This window comes from Primulina eburnea, chromosome 1, assembly GCF_022965805.1.
Source record: "Primulina eburnea isolate SZY01 chromosome 1, ASM2296580v1, whole genome shotgun sequence".
Classification (NCBI taxonomy): Eukaryota; Viridiplantae; Streptophyta; class Magnoliopsida; order Lamiales; family Gesneriaceae; genus Primulina; species Primulina eburnea.
The window spans coordinates 9,763,162-9,787,333 of record NC_133101.1 but is presented as its reverse complement, the minus strand read 5'-3'; the positions used below and the strand labels follow the sequence as shown (position 1 = coordinate 9,787,333).

The 24,172-nt window shown below is 37.3% G+C and overlaps 3 protein-coding genes and 1 pseudogene across 3 annotated transcripts; 3 read left to right on the top strand and 1 right to left on the bottom strand.

Annotated features, from left to right (window-relative positions):
• Positions 1-358: 358 nt before the first annotated feature.
• LOC140827123 (tRNA-dihydrouridine(47) synthase [NAD(P)(+)]-like) lies at positions 359-4,059 on the top strand. Its single transcript, XM_073189734.1, has 10 exons — positions 359-676; positions 899-1,015; positions 1,128-1,373; positions 1,531-1,777; positions 1,859-2,115; positions 2,306-2,578; positions 2,858-3,139; positions 3,245-3,365; positions 3,476-3,645; positions 3,737-4,059. Exons 1-10 carry the CDS (start codon positions 416-418, stop codon positions 3,833-3,835), a joined length of 2,073 nt encoding a protein of 690 aa, XP_073045835.1. The 5' UTR covers positions 359-415; the 3' UTR covers positions 3,836-4,059.
• Positions 4,060-4,419: 360 nt separating this feature from the next.
• LOC140827132 (chloroplast protein FOR GROWTH AND FERTILITY 1-like) lies at positions 4,420-7,217 on the bottom strand (annotated as a pseudogene).
• Positions 7,218-9,544: 2,327 nt separating this feature from the next.
• On the top strand, positions 9,545-11,500 carry LOC140827115 (SKP1-like protein 1A). The gene is made up of 2 exons (XM_073189725.1): positions 9,545-9,969; positions 11,106-11,500. The coding sequence occupies exons 1-2, from the start codon at positions 9,640-9,642 to the stop codon at positions 11,277-11,279; spliced, it is 504 nt and encodes a 167-aa protein (XP_073045826.1). The 5' UTR covers positions 9,545-9,639; the 3' UTR covers positions 11,280-11,500.
• A 1,089-nt stretch (positions 11,501-12,589) lies between these two features.
• LOC140827107 (uncharacterized) lies at positions 12,590-23,022 on the top strand. Its single transcript, XM_073189717.1, has 7 exons — positions 12,590-13,141; positions 14,943-15,228; positions 20,226-20,342; positions 20,430-20,512; positions 20,680-20,746; positions 20,947-21,025; positions 21,130-23,022. The coding sequence occupies exons 3-7, from the start codon at positions 20,277-20,279 to the stop codon at positions 21,237-21,239; spliced, it is 405 nt and encodes a 134-aa protein (XP_073045818.1). The 5' UTR covers positions 12,590-13,141; positions 14,943-15,228; positions 20,226-20,276; the 3' UTR covers positions 21,240-23,022.
• Positions 23,023-24,172: the final 1,150 nt, after the last annotated feature.

Below are 24,172 nucleotides of genomic sequence, written 5' to 3'. Positions count from 1 at the left end.
TTACTTAAATTGTTATCCTCATCTGGAAATCTCTTTTATTTATTTAAATTAAATAATATGAATAATTTATGACTAGAACCTATTGAAAGAATCAATCATTATTCTTATATTACAAAATAAAATAACATAATTTATATTTAATTAAAAAGCGTCAAATTACTTATTATTATTTAATTATTTATTCATGTACAAATGGCGAAACCACTGTACTCTTTCTCCTTCATTAAATTCTGGAGTTATTCTGTAATTTGCGATAAAACTTTTTGGCCCATATATTCTGGCCCTATTCTTGGCCCAAGTTTAATGTCCATTAACACGACGACGTTTCAGCGTCTCTTCTTCTTGCTTGCTTGCTTCACTCCCACCTCCATTGCTAATTGCTATCATCCATTGAATACCACCCCAAAACCCTACAATGGAAGCTGGAGCCAATTCGTTGAACGACATCGTATTGACCCCGTCTGCAGCCGTATCTGCGCTGAGCACGGAGGAGATGGTGGCTAAAGCCATAGCTCCAGTAAAAAGAGAGTTTCTCTGTCCACCTTCTGTCAGACCTTCCGATACAACTAATGTTAACGATTCAGATGGAAAGAAAACTGATGTAAATGACACAAATTCAACTCCAGTTCTCAAGGAGAAAAAATCCAAGCGCCAGCTCAAACGCGAGCGCCGTGAGGTGACATAAAGTAGCTTTTTTATTTACCTTCCAGTTCCGTGATTATCGAAATGTATAATACCTTTAACCGATTTTTTATTTCGAAGTTTGATATTGATTGGGTTCAGTATTGAGCTTTTACATTAGAGAAAATGTGGACGTTCTTCTATATATTCGGAGTTTATCATGTGTTTAGCTTGTAATCGTATGCAGTGGACTAAAACTTTGCTATGATCAATGTAGGAAAAAAAATCGGCATTGCATCTGTGTCCGGAGGTGGCAAAAAGTGGGAAGGTTAGTACGTGTCGGTATAATGAGAGTTGCCGCTTCAGCCATGATTTGGAAGCATTTAAAGCTCAGGTACACGCCGAACCAGAAAGGAGATATTTGTTGCAAAGATTTTGATTGGGTGCTTCGTTTTCTAATTCACGGATTGTGCTATTTTGATGGGGTTCATTTTTACTAAATGCAGAAACCAGACGATTTGAAAGGAATGTGCCCTTTTTTGGTTGATGAAGGGCCATGTCCTTATGGTCTTGCTTGTAGATTTGCAGGCACACATAGAGATGATGATGCCTGTGTGGGTAATGGAACACTTAATTCACACAAGAAAGGCAACGAGATGAATTCATTGGACAAGGATTTTCAGAAGCTTCTGTGGAAAAACAAAGTGAAGTTCCCCAAGGCAGATGCTTCACTCAAGCTGCTTGGGCTTCTGGTAAGAGCTAGACTGCGTACATTAATGTACAATTATTCATTATTAGTCTCTTTCATGGCAATAATGTTTTGCATTTTTATTATATTTTGATGTCTAGTGTTCGACCATTTGTATTATTTCTAAGCTAATCCATAAGTTCTGTCAATGTTTAATTTAGGGTAAGGGAAAACTAAAGAAAATGGATGATGATGAGAACGGTGGCAAAAATTTTGCAAACGGCACTGGAGAAGTTGATGAAAATGGTTGTTGTAAAGCGTCTGCTGTTCCGGGTAATGAAGTGGATTGCTTTGTTGAAGTCTTTGAAGAAGATAAGAAACATGAAACAGATTTGGATACTGAGCTCAGAGCCCCGAAGAAGACAAAATGTCTGGTGGATGATACTTGTTCAGTACAACATAATAATGGTTTGTTACAATACTCTCCATGGGTTCCACCAGTGCTTTCTGTGTATGGGGTGCTATGATTTATTTGGTCTACTGTAACAGGCCGAATTCGAGAAGAGGGAGACAAAGACAAAAGATGTGAACATAATGAACCACAAACCATTGCGGAACATGCTATAGGAGACACTGATAAAAGCCTAAAGTTGCATCAACGTGAAAAGAAACTCATTGATTTTAGACAAAAACTCTATCTTGCTCCCCTGACAACTGTAGGAAATCTACCGTATCGCAGACTTTGCAAGGTTCTGGGAGCTGATATTACGTGCGGTGAGATGGCCATGTGTACTAATCTTTTGCAGGTTGGGAAATAAAGTTTTTTTCCTACTTAGCTAATATTTCATGCGACAAGAATATCATATTAACATGCTGAAAGGTAGATATCAAGCACTAGAGCATTATGCAGTTATTTTTGGGATATGTTTGTGTAAACTTTCTAGTTTATTTAGTAATCTAGAGGGAAGTACTTATTGTTTTCTGGTTTGACTCCAGGGTCAAGCTTCAGAATGGGCATTGCTGAGACGCCATTCATCTGAAGATTTCTTTGGCGTACAGATCTGTGGGGCTTATCCAGATACAGTTGCCAAAACTGTTGAACTCATTGAGAAGCATTGCACTGTAGATTTCATCGATATTAATATGGGATGTCCAATTGATATTGTTGTTAACAAGGGTGCTGGATCTTGCCTCCTCACCAAACCTACGCGGATGAAAAGTGTTGTAGAAGCCTCTTCTAGAGCGGTTGACACACCCGTGACAATAAAGGTATGCTATAGAACTGATGTCTTCTGATTCGATCTTGGTGACGTGAGGATAGTGCGTTGAATCACCTAAACATGTTTCTTGATCAGGCTCCTTAAAGGAGACAGTCATAAGATGAACACTTAAAATAGAACTGTTAAAAACTTGGAATGTAGTTGTAATGATCAATCTACTCAGTTTTATGACATTCTGTCCTTAACATGGTAATCCATGACCATTTTTGCGTGGTAAATTATGGAAGAAATTTCTCTTTTTCAGTATGCGTTTTTTATGCACCTTCAGGTAAGGACAGGTTATTTTGAGGGCAAAAACCGAATTGACTCTTTGATACATGATATTGGAAATTGGGGAGCCACTGCAATAACAATACATGGCCGCACAAGGCAGCAACGCTACAGCAAACTCGCAGACTGGCAATACATCTACCAATGTGCAAGAGCTGCCTCTCAGGGCCTGCAAGTTCTTGGAAATGGCGACGTGTTATCTTATCTTGACTGGAGAAATCACCATACCGATTGCCCTGAGCTCTCATCATGCATGATTGCTCGAGGGGCGTTGATTAAGGTTGGACAGAGATTTACCATCTATTCTCCTCCACACAGTAATTTCAGCATCCTACTTGAAGCGTTAGTTGTCTTATATCTAACTACCACCATTCGGAATTTGTAGCCTTGGATATTTACTGAAATCAAGGAACAGAGGAATTGGGACATTAGTTCTGGGGAAAGGTTGGACATTTTGAAAGATTATGTACGCTTTGGCCTTGAGCATTGGGGTTCGGACTCTAAAGGTATTGGTGATTTGTTTTCTGCATTTTTGGTATTTTGAAGTGGAAACATGCATCCATCCTGCTGTTGTAATGTTGTTGAAAATTGAGCAGTATGTTTGCATTTGATGCAGGAGTTGAGACAACGAGGCACTTCTTACTGGAATGGCTCAGTTACACATGCAGATATGTACCAGTTGGTCTGTTAGATGTTATCCCACAGAAGATCAATTGGCGGCCACCCTCATATTTTGGGCGCGATGATCTTGAGACGTTAATGGCATCTGATTCTGCTGCTGATTGGGTACATCACTTGGTCCCCACCATTCAGTTTCTTTTCCGTTTATAATGTCGTATATTCTTAATATAACTTGTCTCTGTCATTATAAATGCAGATTAGGATCTCTGAGATGTTGCTTGGCAAGGTGCCTACCGGGTTCACATTTGCACCCAAGCACAAGTCCAATGCATATGACAAGGCAGAAAATGGGTAAAGAGCCACAATTTTATAGATACGTGTTACTCTAAGTCATCACGCGCCACATGATAATTCTTGCCTGGGACTAAATAACGCAGCCGGTACTTGGTAGTAAATATTTTATGGGTACCAAATGGGGAGTCCTTGATTTTGTCAGACCATGATTGCCAAAAACAAATCCATTTTGATTGTCACGTTGTAGATCTTGATTCTAATGATAGATCTGACCAGGCCAAACAATTTCTTGCGAGTTTTTTTTTTTTTTTAGTTTCAAGGCTGACTAAAAAATTGGCATATTACCGAGTGAATTGTTAGGAAGTGCTCATCATATTCGTTGATCCGCCATTGAAGAATTGACAGAGCTTTGTATGCAGAGAATTGCGAGCAAAAAATATGTTGGATTGAAGTAATTACAATTACAAGGTTCAGCTATTTACATGTGCATCTAATTATCAAACTAATCAAGTAACCGTCTGAACAATATCCCCAGCTGTCGTGCATATTTGGCAGCGGTTGATATCGTATTAACACTTGACACGTAAAATCTGACATGAATTATCTCTTCCAAAGTATAAGGCTTGACAACTGAAAGGCACCACAGAGCAAGTCATAATGTCAAAAAATCATAATATTAGAATCACAAAGCTACAGCAAATGAGCGTCGGCTCTCAATTCTCTCTATATTTGTTACTCAATCCTTCACCACTATTATGACAATAAAAAACACTAATACAAACTAAATCCAAAAACTTGGCTAACAAGAATGGCAACTCCTAAAGCAATAGCTACAAGCGAAGAGGACCCATGTGAGCTTCTCTGTTATTCTAGGGACCCTGTCCTTGAGTGCCTGACTGCATGACCCTATAATGACCTGTATAACTCCCCATTGCCACAACCGTTCCAATCAAGAACATGAATAGAAATGCAGCACCAGCCAAACGAGAAGGTAGTGCAAGTGCAGGTAAGATCATCATCAGCGCATCAGGTTGCAAGCCATGGACGATCCCCGTGGCAAAAGTAGCAAACCCAATCTTCTTCTTTCCAATTATTGGGTTCGGGAGAGCTTCATACCTACTAACGTCAAGTTTAGCATCATCCACGGCAACACATGGTGCAGGGACTTCTGAAGCTTCCCGGATTCCCATTGCACCAATTATGAGTAGAGTCAAGCCTACCACTCTTGTTCCCCAAGTTCTGATAACCTCGATATGAAGCCGATCCTTCAAAAGTAGAAAAAGTAGACCAAATATCAATTGGCCAGCATCATGGCCACATCCCCACAGGGCTCCAACAGCAGCACTTTCCATCCTTGTGCGGCCTATTGACAGCGGAGCTAATGCAGCAAGATGATCAGGACCTGACAATGTGTGTAAGCAACCGGCCAATAAGCCAGTCCATGCACTGCTCACTAACTCACTGCGAATGAGACTACCTCCAGATGCAACTGCTGCTGAACTTCCACTTCCGACCACACTAGGAAAACTCGCAAAGGCTGGTGAAACGAGTGCGAGGTGGTGGAATAATGTTAAACAGAGAGCTGATAGTAAGATCACTGTCCCAGTATTAAACACCTGGACAAATTAAGATAGTCATAACATACACCACTATATCAGTCCCTCAAATCAACTTGATGGGATATTACCAAACGGTTACAACTATTGTACTAGCAGACAACTACAAACATTTTGTTCAGAGATCATTAAATTCTAAATTCGGAATTATTGCAAGTATTTTCTAATTCGTCTGTTATATTATGGTTAATTCTTCTAAATTTGCACAAGACATTGTTTCTATGATTCAAAGAGAACCAATAGTTAAACCAATCTTATTACACTAGGATAGCAAATAAAAAGAACGATGATAATCAATGACAAAAAAACACGGAAAGTAAGTAGACATATCTGTTACTTTAACTCCTCTTATCATTTTTTTTTAAAAAACTCATCTCTGTTTGGAAGATGACAAAGGGTTGGATAGCCACAAGAAGTACCTACCGAAACAAGTGTCACTGTGCTTACATATGGCACGATGAAAAAATAAATAAACAATACTAAGATCTAATGACAAGATCTAATGACAAGACGACTTCCAGTTCAAGAACCTATCGTCTCACAGACGTAGCATACTTTTTAAACCAAAGATCTGCAAAATGGATTTAGCCCGAAAATGTGTCTCTAACCAGGGACCAATAGTTAAAACCAACAGAAGGTTAAATCCTATAATTCTGAGCTAGGGATTAGATGAAACTACTTCAAAGTTATTATGAGATATGCAAAACCACAAAGATACAGAGCTGAAGTGAGTGGGCCACATATATCTCGTATTACATATCACTCCTCACAGTTGATACATAGTGTAAAGAGATGTAGCACCAGTAGAGAAGAATTAATGGTCATGCTAGGCTACTAAAGTTACAAAGAAACATTGATAAACCATAACATCGCCTCATGAATGATGATAACTAGGGCTGAATCATTTTAGTAATATTTTCTGCTTGTCAACTTCAACTTAAACTTAAACAGAGTGAACACTTTCCAAACCAGAAACATTTTTCAAATCACTAACCTTAGAGATACTGTTTGGATTTTGATACTGGTCCTTAAAGGTAAAAAATAGTTGAAAAAATATAGAAAATTTCAATGCCTCTTTAAAAGACACGTCTTCCTAACATATTTTCTTTAGTAAGCTCCCTCGCATTACAGACATCCCTAGTCTTTAATTGTTCAACAAGTAAAAATTACTAGTTCCACAAGTTAGGACCTTGGTTAACTGAATAACAAGCTTTACTTCCCACACATAACACAGAAGTTTCCCTTATAGCAACAAAATTTTCATTGTTTACCGGTATCACGAAGCAATGAGATCAATAAAATAAAAATTTCTACAAATCATACTTGCGCACACTAAATAAATAATAAAAAAACTCACATTTTGCTGCTGAGGTGGTTTCCGAAGAATCTTACTTAGGACATCGTGCTTAGGCTCCTGCCCATTTGGCAAATCCTCAGAAGAAGACGCCATATCAACGCAATTCGCAGAAAGAAAATCCGATCCATGGAGATTGCAGGAGATCGAACTGATTGGGCGTGATTCAGAGCGTAGGAGCCACGGAGACCACGTCGTCGCAGAAAAACACGGAGCAAGCTTCCGGGGCAAATGAAGTCGAACAAGCTGGCGAAAAATTGGAGAATTGGAATGGAATTTAGAAGGTACCGCATTAGAATAGATTAGCCTTTCCATTCTCGCAAAATCGCAGCTCGATTGAACCCTAATTTTAGGAAGTTTTACCAGTGTACAATGGGAAGAAGACGGTAGAAACTTGGAAGAAATGGATAAAATCCTATTCCCAGCCAGCCTTTGTGCCAGAAGGTTCGTTTCCCAAGTTACAACAAGTTGAATAAAAGGGGGAAATGAGGTAATAATAGTCGATGCGTTCTAAATTTTTTAAAAAAAGAGCGTCATATTATTTTTATAATAAAAATAATAATAAAAATAATAATTAATCAAAATAAAAACTTCATCTCATACTCGAATCCAAATATCAACAACTCGACTCAAATATAAAAAAATTAACTTAAACACGAAAAATTCGACCCAAATATAATAACTTCCACCTATATGAAGAATTCGACCCAAATGTGAATGAATTCGGCTACGATATAATACTTATATAATTATTAAAATAAATATTCAATCAAATATGACATAGTGTAGTGATAAAGTATGTTGTGCAAAAACAACTGAATTTGAATTTGAATTGAGTTAAAATGTGATGTTATTTTTGATTTTATTTTGACAAACATATGTAAAGATCATCTTGTCCGTTAAGTCATTTTATTTGACCAAATAAAATAAATAAATTGGTGGAAACTATATATATTTTAATAACCCAAAATAAAAGCCTAATAATATTGATAAAAAATGACTAACAATAAATCATTGACTCATATTAACAATTTTTTAAATAAAATAAATTTTAAAAATATTTTATATTAAAAGATTGATGAATATGACAGGGAATGGGACTATTAGCCTTATAGATGCATCTAAATCATCATAGAGACAACTTACATAAAAATAAACGAAATTAATGTAAACAAATTACTCTACAAATCAAAGTATACTAAACCTTGCTCAAATGTAAGATCTAGGAATCATAGGAACCAGATAAATAAAATCAAAACCTCAAGAAACCGAAGTTGCAATCAATATGGATTGTGGATAAGATGAAAATATATTGGGAGATATGAACAATTGGGAAAAGAGCGTATCTTTTATAAGACGGTCCCAAATATCTTTATTAGTGAGACGGATCCATCCTATCTAATTTATAATAAAAATTAATATATTTGATATAAAAAGTAAGTCAAAAACTTGTGTGAGACGGTCTCACGGGTCGTATTTTGTGAGAAGAATCTGTTATTTGGGTTATACATGAAAAAATATTACTTTTTATGCTAAAAACATTACTTTTTATTGTGAAAATAGGTAAGGATAGCCCGTCTCACAGATAAAGATTCGTGAGACCGTCTCACAAGATACATTCTCAAAAAGTAATATTTTCTCGTGGGTAACCCATATAGAATATTCGTTTCACAAAATTGACCCCTGAGACCGTCTCACGTGAGTTTTTGTGTTGGGAAAAGACCTTATTCAATGGAGGAAGAAACTGCACGATCGGGTAGAAAGTGATGGAAAAATAAAATCGTGGGAGATTGGCGAGTGAAGGAGAAGGTAAGGGGTGATCACGGTGCGGTTTTACGGTTTTTTTAAAAAATTCAAACCGAATTGTCATATGCGGTCGGTTAATATTTTGAAAAATTAATCGCAATTTTACGTAAAAAATCAGCCTTTCGGTTTTGAGCGGTTTCAAGCGGTTGCGGTCGGTTTTACGGTTTTTTTTAATGAAAAATATTAGAACATATATTCTAATTTATTTGAAAACAACAACAATATATTGTTTTCAAATATAAAATATAGTTCAAAACATATAAAGATCAAAATAGATTAAACAATAATCAAAATTCAAAACTAAGTCAATAATTTAATAACACAACACATTCACAACAAAAATGACATTAAACTATGTTATCATTTTTTTACTTTGAGACTACAAACAAAATATTGTAGCAAAAAAAAAAATTACTTTAATAAAAGACTAATATGAAGAATAATTAAGAAAAAGATAAGTTTTATTTGTAAGAATAATAATTTTAAAGAGAGCTATGATATAATGAATGATGACTTTTTTATTTGAATATGTTATTTACAAATTATTATAATTCTAAATCAAATATTATGACAAGCGGTTTAGGCGGTGCGGTTTGGTGCGGTTTTTGGCAAAAAAAATAACCGAACCGCGTATGCGGTGCGATTTATGATTAATAATTTTAATCGCGGTTTTTATAAAATATTATGAAAAACGGTGCGGAACAATTCGGTTCGGGCGATTAATAAAAAATTTGATCACCCTTAGAGAAGGTAGTAGAACAAGTGATTAAGAAAATTACAACATAACTCTATGCAATAATTATTATTTTTTTAAAAAGTAATTAATTATCAGAACACATTTATGACTAACAATAGTTATTAGATGGTAGGATATACCAGTCTCCACGTCACACCCATGACCAAATATTTATATATAATAATAAATAATATATTTCTCATTTTATATTATATTTATATATATATATATATATATATATATTTTTGATTGTAAACTAATCTTCATTTTGATTCACATCATCCCAGGCTATCTATCTTTCCTCCATCCTCTTCTCTTAGAGCTAGGGTTACCCAATCAATTGTTGGTAAAGGATGTCGTCCATTGATGCCGCTTCGCAGAATACGATCATGTTGAAGAGCTCCGATGGCGAGACTTTCGAAGTTGAGGAGGCTGTTGCTGTCGAATCGCAGACCATAAAGCACATGATCGAGGATAACTGCGCCGACACCACTATCCCGCTGCCCAACGTCACATCGAAGATCCTCGCCAAGGTGATTGAGTACTGCAAGCGTCACGTCGAATCCGCAGCCAAGCCTTCCTCCGACGGCGTTTCCACGGACAAGGTCGTCGACGACGAGTTGAAGAATTTCGATACCGAGTTCGTCAAGGTTGATCAGGGGACGCTCTTCGATCTGATTTTGGTATATCCCTCTTTTTTCTCCTTTTGTTTTTACGGTTTTACCCCTGGGTTTTTTTCTTTTAGCCATCATGCCACTCATTTCTCTCCGTTTGACGAATCTGCCCCTGGTTGGTCTTGCTGCATTTTTCTGCCGATTGCATGTCGTGTTGGATTGTTTGGTTTGTCATATTGAGTTTTAGTTTGGACCTATTTAGGTTTCTTCTTTTTGCACGGTAGCCATGGGCGTGTTTTCTTAAAACTATCCATTGGATTTCAGCTCCAACATATCTATCCTCACCAAATTATTTTACTGTAGAATTTTATGTTTCAAAATTATATACCTATCTTGAACACCAATACAAGGATGAATAACTCGTTACTGGTTAGTTATACAATATGTCATAGCTCTCATGAAACTACTCCACTTGGAGTAGAATTTTATGATTGCATCGCCTGACTGCTTGCTCAAAATCACTGTAGAATTGGATTATTTATCTGGCTACTCGATTTCATGTCATTGATGTTGGTTTTATTTTTGAACTGTTATTTTTGTGGGATTTACATGGTCATTGCTTTGTCTATCAGTAGGATTCCCCTTTGTTCTATTTTGCATTTCATTAAATTTTGTCAGTCTTTTCTTGTGACATGTACTGGAGATGAAGATGCATTGGCAAGTTTTTCTGATTGGATAGGTGGTTTGTCTGGTTTTTGTGCTGGGTTTTTAAGCATCTTTAGTTTTTCACCCATAGTATGTATATATGCTGCAAAATGTTTATGACATCTTTACCATGTTACATGGTGAAATTTCTGTTTCTGTTTCTGGACTTGTGGTAAGGGCATTTGTGTGATAGGTTTCACATTTTGTGAGCTTCTCCCTTTCTGCACTTTCTTTGTTGTGCTGTTGAAATGTCTAATCAATGCCTCTGTCTTAAACTGGTTTTTGATTTTTAGACTTATTATATGCAATAGTCTTAGTTGGAACGTTCGATGCAATAGTCTTAGTTGGAACTCGAGTGTTTCAGTCTCCTCATACTATCACTTTTCCTTCTTTTGAGTGGATGGCTACCCACCCTTCTTTCTTTCTTGGTTATGCCAAGGAATGTTTTGGAAAGTTGGTTCTTTCTTTTGTTCTCTAAGTAGCCCCTAATTTTTTTCCAGGCTGCAAACTACTTAAACATCAAGAGCTTGCTCGATCTCACTTGTCAAACTGTGGCTGACATGATCAAGGGGAAGACACCCGAGGAAATTCGCAAGACATTCAACATTAAAAATGACTTTACTCCGGAAGAGGAAGAAGAAGTTCGCAGGGAGAACGCATGGGCGTTTGAGTGAATGCTGCTAAATGTCTATATACTAATTGTTTTGCTTTCTATGTATTTAATCAGTTCATGTGGACAGAGTGCCATAAGTTCATGTGTCGTATCTTGTTATGTGGAGACTTGCCCTTTTCACAATCGATCTATGAATTTGAAACTTATATTCTTATTCAGTGTCGTAACTGTACTTGAGCGGTGCTCATTTGGATGTTTATTGTGAATTCTGCCCACTCTTTATCTTATGACTTAGCCCTGTAAACTGTTTTTCTGCATGAAACCGCTGTCTGTGCTGTCTGTTGGATCTTTGATCGTCATATATACACTGATAGCGTAGTTCATTGCCTGAAACCTGCGCGAGCATTCTGGACCATTTCGTAGTTCTTTACACTGATGTAAGTAATGTCTCCGTCTCTGTTATCTTATCATAGGGAAGTTTTGTTAGATGAGGCAACTGAGACCTGACCTTATTTTTCTTTTACAGAAGCTTCATGTCATCCACTCAGAAACCTAGCCATTGTTTTATGTACGTGTCTCGGTCAGGGGATTATTGATAGATATAATTTTAGATTGCATTTGGACGTAAATATTTAATTTGAGGAAATAATTTGGAATCTAATTATTTTAAATTCACGGATTTAAGATAACGAGATCTTGTTTTTTTAGATGCTTTCAATTTTTTTTTTTTAAAAATGCATATGAAAAAGGAGAAATTTAAACAACTTATTTCAAGTTTTTGCCCAAACATAATGATTGATTTGAGTGAGTAATTTGAAATTTATTCATTTCAAATACTTCAATTCAAACGCAACATTAAGTTGTTTTTGAATGAAAATATTTGATTTGGAGAAAATTATATCAAATTTAATCACTTGAAATTCATGGATTGAAAATGATACATAGATGGTTATCATTTCAAATTCTTCTAAACATGAAGGAATATGAATCGAGAAAAGGATTAATGAACTATTTCAATTTGAAATTTATAGATCGGAAATGACATTAGGATGTCATCGAGGACACTCGCAACTTCCCAATTAAATGCGTCTTCATTCAATTAGACTTTAAGATGGATTGACTAATAGATAAATCAATTTAGTCAATGATCTTTTGGATTTAACTAAATCCAAAATTTTTATTATATCGAAATATTATCCATAATTTATTTAATTTTGCTTTATATCTAATGCTGTACTTACTTTAAGTTAATTTTTTAAATAAATTATTATATCTCGATTTCTGTTAGGGCACAACAACGTTGAAGTCATGAATATTTGGACTCGATCGGCTGACCAAATAAGGACCACATCGTTATATTTCCTCTAATGTATTAAACAAATCTACGTTCTTGGATATTAAACAAATTCCAAGGATTACGTGGATCTGCCGCCGGCGTAGTTTGGAAGAGCTGAAGCTCTGGTCTTTCTACACGACTATCAAAGATGAGTTCATCGTCACCCTCCTCTTTCTCTATATTGGTATCTCCACCTTCATCGGCCACGTGAAGATCAATTTTGCCAATCCCTGTGATGGTGTGGTTTCCTTTGAATTGCATGGGTCTTTGGTGAAATGTGTTGGCGTACCGTTTTATCACACCTAAATACAACAAAAGTTTTAAATTTTTTGTTTTTGACCAGCGTATGATTAATACCATTCAGGTTCTTGTAAATCTTTACCAACTTTTTTCAATTTTCTAATAAGATCGACTATTATAAACTTTGTTTTTCTTCTAGATTGCACTAGAAAACAAAGAGAAATTTGCGTTGAGATGGTTGCCGGAATTTCAAAAAATGGGCGACGGTGCAGTGGCTTTGCTGTGATTCGGCGGCGTCGCACAGACGGTGGAAGATGAATCGGCAGGTAGCTTTTTGTCAAAAAAAGGTATTGATCGAAAACACAAGTTGGCCAAGATTGAGTTTTGTTCACCAATCAAATCTTGCCAAGACATGTGATTAATTTCTCAATCAATTGTTTCTGCCGAGAATTGGTTTATTTTATCTGTGATTTTCAAATCAGCATGGCCGAGATTTGATTGTTCTTGTTATGTTTATTTTGTTGTGTATTTTTATCAACTTCTCGGTATCATATATATAAAAATACAATATTTAAAATTTTCAAAATTTTAATCTTATCATGATTCTATAATTTCATTATTTAAAATTCCCATATAGTATTTTAGAAAATATTACACTTAATTAAAATATTATCAACTTTTGATCATACATAATATATATTTATGTAATTAAATAATAATAATTAATTATAGATTCTTCTAGAATATTACATGAGAAACTTGTATATAATTAGCACCCACCGAAATTTTCTACTGATATATTTTTTTTGCAGCGTCCAATTTTTTGAATTCTTTCACTAATACAGGCAGTTATACTCTCATAACTTAATTAGTAGTTAAGCTAAATTCCACAACTTCCAATAATAGAATCTACTTATAAACTCATTTATAAATAATTTGTTTGATCTTCATTAAACTACAGTCGCCAAATTCAACTACTTGAATTCGACTATCTCAACAGGAACAAAGAATCCAATACTTACGTGACCCTCATAAGTATTAGATACAGTTAGCCATGAGTTCACAACTTTATGTGATTCAGAACAACATTTGTTCATATTCGGGCGTACTCTAGTTAGCGCTATTATTTTCGTCAACCATTTGATCAAGAACTTCAGGACTCAAGTTTGATTATACCCATCGAATTATGGTAAGAGCGTCTAGTAGCATCGTCTCATGATCCCCTAGGTAACACTTATAGTGCATGCAAAAACCAGAATTTATGATTAACGTATATTACAGTCTCTTCAACTCATATATCTCTATCAAATCTGCAATTATTGGTATATCGAGAGTTACAAATGAATTCATAACGGTGTGATGTTTCTTTGAGTAATAATAGTAACATGATATGTGCAACGGAGGAAACACATTTACAAAATGCATATGTCTTACTCTCTCCAGATATTACTTGCACTATTAACTCATTAGATCACATAGGATATCTTCACACGTAAGTGAACGATGAATCCTCGACTATAATGCATCGACTCCTACATATTTCAAAATTACGCCCAACCTTGTCACTTGATGATTCTCAATGGAGTCCGTAAACGGATCAAAGTGCATGCTAGCACGTAGAGACTCCATGTTATTCCGGGTCAAATGATTAATGGCGTCCAACCATAACTGCGGACTATTTCACTGGATATGTGATAACCATTGGAAAGTACGAGGGATGGTTGTTTAGTTCATCATCAAATGATCACTCATCTGTATGAATGAACATCTACATGCCCTTACAAATGGAAATATGACGTTTATATCACAAATAACAGTCTCAATCTCGAACTACTTTTATCGTTATTTTAGGCGGCTGAATCTACTCGGAACTAGTTTAGAATATATAGTACGCTTCTTAATAAGTTTCATGACCTACGTTGAGAGACATACCTCATGCTACTTATTGTATATTCAATTACTTTATCTATGCAGCTTGCACGAGTATACAAATAAATTGTCATAATTGGATAAAATCATAAAATATTAATAGAATAAAGATTGTTTTTAAATAAGAGTGAATAAAGCACAAACCATAAGTTGGCTCGCTGAACAACTACTTTAACAAAATGATGTTCACCCTTGTCTATTGCACTTCTGGCATCTCAGGTACAACAAAAAACGGTTCCAGGGAATATGGGTTGTTATTGGCAAGAAAGTTGTCCATGTTAGAGGTCTTGTTTACATGATATCACAATATTTGGGTGCTATCTGTGGTGTTGGTTTGGTGAAAGCCTTCACAAAGAGTTCATGCGACAGATATGGAGGCGTCACTTACTTCTGAATTACAACGAAATATCCATTGCACTAGGTGCTCAAATAATCGGTACTCTTTGATGTTTACACCGTCTTCTCCGCCACCGAGCCCAAGCTCACAATGGGTGATTCTCATGTGGTACGCAATTAATTTCTTTTATAATTCATATATGCGAAGTTTTTCTTGATTACTTTTAACCTTTGTTGAAGAAGTAAATGATGGGTATTTACCTTTGATCCTATTATATTTGATTTTATTTAGTTTTTATAATTATTCCAATTAAACAAATGTAAAAACAAAAGCAAAAATAAGAACACTTACGATTTTAACTTGGTTCGTCCAATCATCCTACATCTACAAAGCTATACCCTGCTATCAAGCAAATACACTAAATATTAAAGTTACCATCCACTCGTCTTCAACTCCAAGCAGGGCTACTATCTATATCTTGTTTGCATTTTTTTTGGCATCACGAAGTCCCGTCCCTAAAGATTCTCGTGACTTGTTAGGGGTCTCTGAAAGGCTATTCATGAGAAGATTGCTTGCCGATTGTTAATATTTAATTGATTTATTAGCATTATGAATTTGTATAAATCAGAACATAAGATGTCAGATTGAAATACCCCCATGTTCTTAATTTGATTGAAAATATTTACTGCAGTAGCAAGTTTTAAGTGACCCAGCAAGTGATTGGGATGATCAAACTTTAGTCATTTGACTTAAATATTCTTTTCTTCCAGCTCATGATTCTTGTAGACCATGGGGGCTCAGTTTTTCCAGTTATTGCTCATGCCTCTTGAAATGTGTGCACTTGGCAGACTTTGTGATGCCTTTCTTCTTTTTTGTTGTTGGAGTGTCTGTGGCAATTGTATACAAGGTAGAGTGGTAGACTATTCATGGTAGTCGGACAAATCAAGCGAGCGATTTATCGGGCTGGGTAGGTTATTCTGGGGCACGCTAGAGACCGGGCAGATGATACCCATGTTGTAGAATATGCACACCTTAAGAGCGAAGAACGTTAGTGGGGTACCGGAAGGTTTTCATGCGTAGCCACTTCGCGCTTTAAGTTAGTCAAGTGTTAACGCAAAGGAAAGTACAATAGAGATTATATGTGGAGTGCTTATGGAAAATGTTAAGTGAATTGACCTCTCTATGATCAAGTAGACCTGGTTATTTATAGGAGAAAGGTAAATGATGACCTTGTTTTCAGTGCCCGGCTACTCCTCATGGCAAAATGGCTACCCATGCCCTGTTTTCTGACCCCGTCACAACTGACAACCCATATTGCTTCTGGTCTTGTTACATTACCCCTATATGCGCTGAATAACATGCCAATGATTTCGGAGTATGGTCCTCTATATATGTGGGCCCAGGATTGACACCTATTTCGAAGTGCTTGGGCAGTGATCTCGATGTGAGGACACATACATGGTCCTTGATTCACTAAGTGTTCTTATAATGTTCGGGCTAATCTGAGAGCTCGGGCTTGTTTGTGGTCGGCTTCCCTAGTTATTGCAAACTCAGGAATGGCCTATAAAAGAGAATTTTATTTTCTCGGACTGGTTTTTACCTTGGTTTCCCTTATCAACGATCTATCCTCCTGCTCGGCCCGGATTCTAGGACGTCTGGGGCTTTTCCCGGGGTATCACTGCTCATTCCTTAAATAGTCGGGTTAGAGTCCTACTTGTTGTCCCAAGTGGTTAGGTGCGACTTAGGTTGGAAACCAGTTATATTTTTGAATTTAAGCGGGCTTGGGTTGATGACAATATGACGTAAGCCCAAGCAGTTGAAAAGACAGATTCCTTGACAGGTGTCGCTTCGTATTCTTGACCCGATCTGGTGCAAACCTTCATGGCTCCTCAGATCTAGAGTTTGCTACGCTCCACTCAGACTCCACTCTTTATGTTCCCTTCACTACTTCCAGAGAACCCATTCTAGCTCTCCCCACTAAGAAATCCGAAAAACCCAAAACCACCCACCAGGCTGCTGGGCCTTGTCGGGCCCTAGAGAAGGGTAAGAGAAAAGCCCGCACTCATGGCAAACCCCAAACTGCTGCCTCGAATACCCCATGGTTCTCTACAATGTGGCCAGGAGCCGACGAGGACCTCGGAGTCCTGGGGTCTATTCCCTCTTCTTATCCATCCTCATTCTCGGTCCCTCTGACCGGGCTGACCAACCTCCAAAGGGATTCTATGCCTTTTTCCGAGACCAAGTTCGTAGTGGTCTTCGGTTCCTCGTCCCTTCCATCTATATCGAGGTGACCCGCTTTCTTGGGGTCCCTCTGATCCAGGTCCACCCCAACTCCTTTTGGATTATGGCATCGACCTTTGTTCTTTTCAATATGCATAATCTTTTAATTAATGTTCGAAGATAATGCATTCTCTCTGACCGCCCGACTAAATAGTAGATTATTTGATGACGTCCCTTTCTCTTTGAAGCGATGGAAATGACGGTAATTTTTTTTATCAACCTTCGCTCTTCCCCCAAATGCACGATTGGCTTTCTTCCCAAGCAATTTGCCCAAATCGGGCTCCTTGGAAACTATAAAAACCAGGAATCCTATATCAAGAGCCAGGAGCTCGTGGAATGGCATAAATTTGATTTCCCGTCCTTATCTCAACAGAAAACCTGGTAGCCTTTGGGTTGAGCTCCCGGGCTGATGACCCCACTGACATGGAAATAGATGAATTCTGTAGCTCGGGTGCCCAACCCTGTAATTTTAAGTTACCATCTTATTTAATTTTTTACTTTTTGTACGCATGATTATCAATATTTACTTGTCCTTTGAAGGTGACCTAGAGATCCAAGTAGCTTTTGCACAAAGGTGGACAGCTGAAAAGGCCGCAGAACAGAAGAAGTGGGTAGCCTTGAAAATTGCCATAGAAAATAAGGATGCGGCTAAGAAAGCGGCCGAGGAAGCCCGGGTAGCAGCTGAGGCCTGGGAAGCTGAAGAGAAGTTGGTCGGTGAAAACCGGGAGAGGGTGGGGAGCGAGCAGACCATCGTAAAGGGGATGGTTGCTAAGGTCCGGGTTGAGGAACGAGATCCCGGGCAACCTCTTTTCCCTAGAAACCGAGGACACAATCCCCCTTATCCACCGGAAGAGGAAAGCTATCGGTGATCCCGAGATAGTCTTCTTTAGTGACACCGACGAAGGGGCTCAAAACCCTATACGGGGGACCTCGTTCTCCACTCATGCTATTATGGAGCAACATCAACCAAGCCCCCCAATAGCCTGGGGTAACCTCTTTCTAGATGGTGTCTCCTCGGCGGGGGTAGGCCTTGTGAAGAGTCCGACCTCCCCCCCGAAGAGGCTCATCTCTAGGGCTTGAGGACTAACCACAAGCTGTTTGAGGACACTACTCGATTTTTTTCGGTAAGTTTTCTTTCCTGATGCTTCCAGCGCCTTGAGTAGGTGCTTCATTTATTTCTTATCTTTTGCTTATACGGGGCCTTCAAAAACTGATAGCTGCCTATGAAGAGGTTGATTCCGTGGCCAAACGAGAAGCAGGCGGGGCCCGGATTTCTGGTGATCTCCATGCCCATGTAAAAATGAACTTGATCGAGCCCCGGTGATACACAATGAAACCGTAATCGGGCTCAAGACGATTTCTGAGGCAACTTATCAGCAGTTAGAAGAGTCCAAGGCAAGCATGAAGAAGAACTAGATAGAGGTCGGGGCTGCTGACGTTAGGGTAGAGATATTGAAGGCCGAGCTCTCAACTTCAAAGGTGCGAGTTCAATCCCTGGTTGAAGGGATCGATAGCCACAAGGCCCTGGCTGATGAAGCAGAAGCAGACTCTACCCTGGCTTCTCAGCAGCGGTCCGAGGAAGAATGACATACTTCCTTCCTGCAGTCCCAAGAGTTCAAAGCGGTGGTTGAGGACAAAGCCTATTTCTTCTTCCGGACCGGCTTTGACAAGTGCATGGAGCAGTTTGAAGAGGCTGGCCTTCTCCTAGCGGATAAGGAAGGCTTCCCAGACTTCAACCGGGCTATCGACTCGCTTCCAAAGGATGAGGAAGTGTAAGAAGGGAAGGACACCAATGCTGCAGTGTCTGAAGACTCGAAAATTTAGAACATGCTTGAAAAACTTTTATTTATTTTTGCATTTCCGGCCTCCGGAACTTTTTTTGTAATATTTTCTGAACATTAATAGAAATTATATTCCTTAGTTATGTCTTTTGCTTTTATCAATTTCGACCGGTAAGTAGATCAAACTATCATAAACACTTTCCCAAAAATTCCAAGTGTTTAGGAGTAACTGGGCCAGGCCTTCAAAATTGGGGTAATATACTTCGGACATCTGTTAAAATTTGTAAGAATTTCCCAAGTGTTAGGAGATATCTTAGGCTGGTTCAGCCTACTAACACTTCGTCCTCTAAGAGCAAAGTGTCGGTGTCTCAAAACTCCCGGGCTTATGTACGAAAAGATAACGAGGACTTGTATCTCCCAGGCTTTGATAGGAAGCCGGGGCCTCATGCCTCCCGATCCAATAATAAAATGTTAGGGCCTCATATCTCTTAGGCTTAAATAGGATAAGATTCCCAGGACTCGTATCTCCTGGACTTTGATAGGAAGTCGGAGCCTCATGCCTCCCGAGACTCTAATAAAATGATGGGGCCTAGTATCTCGCAAGCTTAAAAAGGATAAAATGCCGGAGACTCGTATCTCCGGCGCTTTGATAGGAAACCGGGGCTTCATGCCTACCAGGCCTATAATAAAATGCTGGGGACTAATATCTCACAGATTTAAATAAGAGAATATGCTAGAGACTCGTATTTCTCGGGCTTTGATAGGAAGCCAGTGCCTCATGCCTCTCGAGTCTATAATAAAATGTTGAGGCCTTATATCTCTCCGGCTTTAAATAAAATTTCACATGTGGAATGATCACTTCATTAATAACCAAACGATCAATACAACTCAGGAATAATACTTTTTTAAATGAAAAGTGTTCAAGGGCTTTTTGAGAGATTGATCCTGGCCATGTTTTAAATACAATGCTCTTGAACTAACTTTCCGAATGAATTCATAAGGTCCTTCCTATTGGGCTTCTAGTTTTCCAACGTCTCCGGCTGGATTTGCAGCATGTAAATTGTTAATATAGGTTGTTACCTTTTCGTAATATCATAAATATAGGTTAAATGTGTTGTGAGAGGTGATCTTGGACCAGCATGAAACTCTGTTGGGATGTTAGATCACTTTGTGCTTGGACTTGACCATCTTTATGCAAAACCCGTGTACATGAATTTGAAGGTATCATCATTTAGAATGTTATGTTCCTTTAATTTGAGGTGTATATCCTTTGCAATTCATCTATAGTTAAGCAAGCTTTTTTCGTAGGACAATATATCCAGCCATGATCAAGCTCCATTGACTTCACCCTCATGGTGTATTGCACCTTTTGATCCTGAAGGCATTTTAAGGTAAGAAGTCATATATTACAGTCATTTCTAGCATCTGTTGAACCTAAGCTCACCGTAATAATATAAATGTGTTTTTTTTTTAAAAAATTGTTTACTTTTGCTGACATGGTATCAATTATTTGACCTTTTAATATTTAATTACTTACGGGGATAATATTTTCCTGAAGTTCAATTACAGCTGCTGTAGCTTGCATCATCGGACTCCATTATGGCCACACTTTGATACAATTACAGGTAATGCAATAGGGTCAACCCTTCATGCTATGTTTACTTCAAATATAATTTATGAGCTCAAGTATAATTTGTGTCAAATGCCACTTTCTTTTGTTAAATAAGATTAAGAATTAATGAGAAATACATTGACTCTTAAATTGCACTGTCTTCTATATAGCATCAAGTTACATTCCATTTATTTGTTATGGATTACGTTTCAGCATCACAAAGAACAGCCGTGGAATTGGTCAGTTTACTCTGTTTTATTAATAGTTTTAAGATTGTTACTTGCCTTCTCAGGTTTGTTTTCTTGAATTTACTAGTTTTTTAAAACTTATTTACTGGTCGTTTTCTCCGTATGTGGACTTAAAACTACATGTGTTCGATTTTCAAATTGTTTGCAGCAGACGAGAGCGATTCTGCTACGTACACAGCTGAAAACTCTGAATCATGCATGCCTAAGTGGGTTGGAACATGCATACATAAATATACTTTGAGCCAGTTTGTATTATAAGTATTTTCCCATTGAGGCATTTATAGTGAGATGCTCAATGTAGATGCCATACGATGAAATTCACTAGTATGCATTTCTGCAGCAATCCGTTTCACACTTTCACATGCACACTCTCTCTCGCATACTCGGGAGTGTGGCTTCTTGAGCTATACTGTTCATTTGCACTAGTGGCTAATAGATTGACTGCAGAACCTAAAATATGAACTGCTACTGCAGACATGGAAGCTAGAAAGGAGATTTGGGAAGTTGGATTCATGATTGAAAGGAGAATCGGGAAGTCGGATATGTGGTTGAACCCTTAAATTGTATTAACTTGCTGCATTAATTCTAGGCTAACAAATAAGTACCATCTTATTGGTTCAAATAAAAAAAAACCTTACCTTTTATTTGTCGTCTAGGAATGTGTCGGTGTTACTGACGTGTGAACTTCACTATATTTCATTGTGTTTTGACAAGGAACTAATGCTGCTGCTTTTTTTTTTGTTTTTGTTTTTTTTAATCTTGGCCCTTAGGTACACCTTTAAACAAATCTTTGTACACAATCAGCTATTTGATGGTTACCTCCGCCACTGCAGGAATCACCTTTTGCACACTATACACTCTGGTAAGTTTTAAATCTCATAAATTCAAAGTGACGGCACCTTTACCACCCTCCAAAGCCGCGAAGCGAAAGAATCACAGCATATGATACAAATTAAACGAGAGGTTTGGATTACAGTATACGTGTAAAGATTATTGAAAAACTATTAATACACATATATCTGGATCCCATAATATTTCTCGAAAGGATGATGATGGACTCCTTGATCTGTTGTTTTGTCATGCTTGTTTACTGGATTATCCCTTAACAGCTCTCAACAAGAAATTGCCCACTGGTATCCAATTATGTTCATTATCTTGGTAACTCCAGTTCTAAAGTATGTTGTAAAAGAATTTGATCCCATCACCTCCTTTTCACATTTCAACTTTATACATTGGGCTTGTTCAGGCACCAACCATATCGTGAACAGAGTGCCCTTATGCACATGTGCGATGCTGTTGTTTATTCATCAAGGAGTGATATGGTAAAGTTCGCAGAAAAATCGACACTTTTAGATTCAACAAATTAGGCGGCTGAAATTTGTCCTGTAGGTTGATTTTGTGGTGGGAGACACTTGACATTCGTGTTAGAATGTATGGGAAAGCATTCATTAAGCATTTTTATTCTCGTAACTTCAAGCATAGTTGTGATAGCAGTTCAAGGGATCTACTTTAAAGCTCCCGAAAATAACTTAGTGAGTGTTGCAAGTTTTCGACAGTATGCTATTCTTGCATTCAACAATGTAAGATGTCATATCCCGTCCACGGTAATATTTGAAAGAAAAGATGACTTGCATTGCAATACATGATTTCTTAAAATTAATTTTCATTGTACATTAAGAGTTTTGTCTTTCTAGAATTTTGAGTTTCTTAAACGCTAGATTTGATATCTAATATTTAAAATAGTTTGTTTATTAATGAAAGACTGCTTTTCTTATCTTATAGGAATCTATTCAAGGAATCTTATCATGATCAAAACAACAAGTCTCTATAGTTCCTGTGCAACTGACGAGCGAGATATGAGAGAACAAGGTAAAGCTCGGGAGAATTTCTTGAAGAACTCCCTAAAACGAAGCATCGCTGTTTCACTGCGTTGTCGTGACGTGTTGGAGACACTTGAAAACAACATCCGTACAAAGTATTGTTTGAAAATTATTTTGTTGCTCCAAATTTCAGCCACAAATTTTCATTTTTTATTTTGTTATTGATATTTTAGGATGCAATTTACTTACTTGACTTGTTAAGGAATATAGTTTTTTGTTTCTTCACTGGTATTGGTTTTGTAAATTCGATTTCTTATCTAGTGATTATTTTGTCCTAAGACATCGCACAAATGTGTTCAATTGCTTATAATTATCAATGTGTTATTTTTAATTAAGTTATTTATTTATTTATCTATATGATATATCATTCTGCTGCATGTTGTCACATAGTGTTACAACATCCGAGACAACACTTATAACTGGTGCACACAATCCTTACTATTATGTTAAACAAAATTCTTTCATTTGGTATATGAGTCAACTCTTGAATTTATTATGTGAAATTCTAGTTATTTTTGTTTAACAGGTATAACTCAATGGACATGTCACTTGCCATTGTTGCGCTACAACTACCTATCTTGGATGGATCCAACTATGCTGTTTGGACAGTCAAAATAAGATTATATATCAAGTCAATAGATGAAAGAGCATGACAACGAGCTACCAATGGTTAGACTCAACCAATAAGTGTTGATGAAGATTGTGATAGTCTGATCGAACCAGAATGTGAATTGACAACTAATTAAATCCAAATTTCGAACTAAAATTCAAATACATTAAATGTTATCTTAATATCAGTTGACATAAACATATCCAGTCTGATTACCAACCGAATTTTTGTATTTTTCCTAAAGATGCTTGAGAAATCCTTCAAAAACATTGTGAAGGATATGAAATTGTACGAATAATGAAGTTAAGAATGCTAACCTTTAAATTTGAAAGTTTGAGGATGGAAGAAACTGAGACAATCACCGAGTATGATCGTCGCTTGAGAGACACATCCAATAATGTATTCAGCCTTGGTGATCCAGTTTCAATTGTAAAATTGGTCAACAAAGTATTAAAATCACTTTCGGAGCGATTCAATATCAAGATCTGTGCATTGATGAAGCACGAGATACAACTAAGCTCGCATTAGATGACTTGATCAGTTCCCTTCGTACTTTTGAGATGAACATAGACTTACAAAAGAAGGACAAAAGCAAAGGTAAGACTATTGCTTTCCAAGTTTCTAATGATTCCTACGGCGATCTTCTCTGATTGTTACAAGAAGTCAATGAATCATAACTCTTTGAAGAATTTATCTCATTA

Bases quoted from the DNA above. Each gene is read 5' to 3' on its own strand.
- LOC140827115 (XM_073189725.1), top strand. From the start codon at position 9,640: ATGTCGTCCATTGATGCCGCTTCGCAGAATACGATCATGTTGAAGAGC. The intron at 9,970-11,105 runs GTATATCCCTCT...ATTTTTTTCCAG, and splicing joins CGCTCTTCGATCTGATTTTG to GCTGCAAACTACTTAAACAT.
- LOC140827123 (XM_073189734.1), top strand. From the start codon at position 416: ATGGAAGCTGGAGCCAATTCGTTGAACGACATCGTATTGACCCCGTCT. The intron at 2,116-2,305 runs GTTGGGAAATAA...GTTTGACTCCAG, and splicing joins TGTGTACTAATCTTTTGCAG to GGTCAAGCTTCAGAATGGGC. The intron at 3,366-3,475 runs GTATTGGTGATT...CATTTGATGCAG, and splicing joins TTGGGGTTCGGACTCTAAAG to GAGTTGAGACAACGAGGCAC.
- LOC140827107 (XM_073189717.1), top strand. From the start codon at position 20,277: ATGTTAGATCACTTTGTGCTTGGACTTGACCATCTTTATGCAAAACCC. The intron at 20,513-20,679 runs GTAAGAAGTCAT...ATTTTCCTGAAG, and splicing joins GATCCTGAAGGCATTTTAAG to TTCAATTACAGCTGCTGTAG. The intron at 20,747-20,946 runs GTAATGCAATAG...ATTACGTTTCAG, and splicing joins ACACTTTGATACAATTACAG to CATCACAAAGAACAGCCGTG.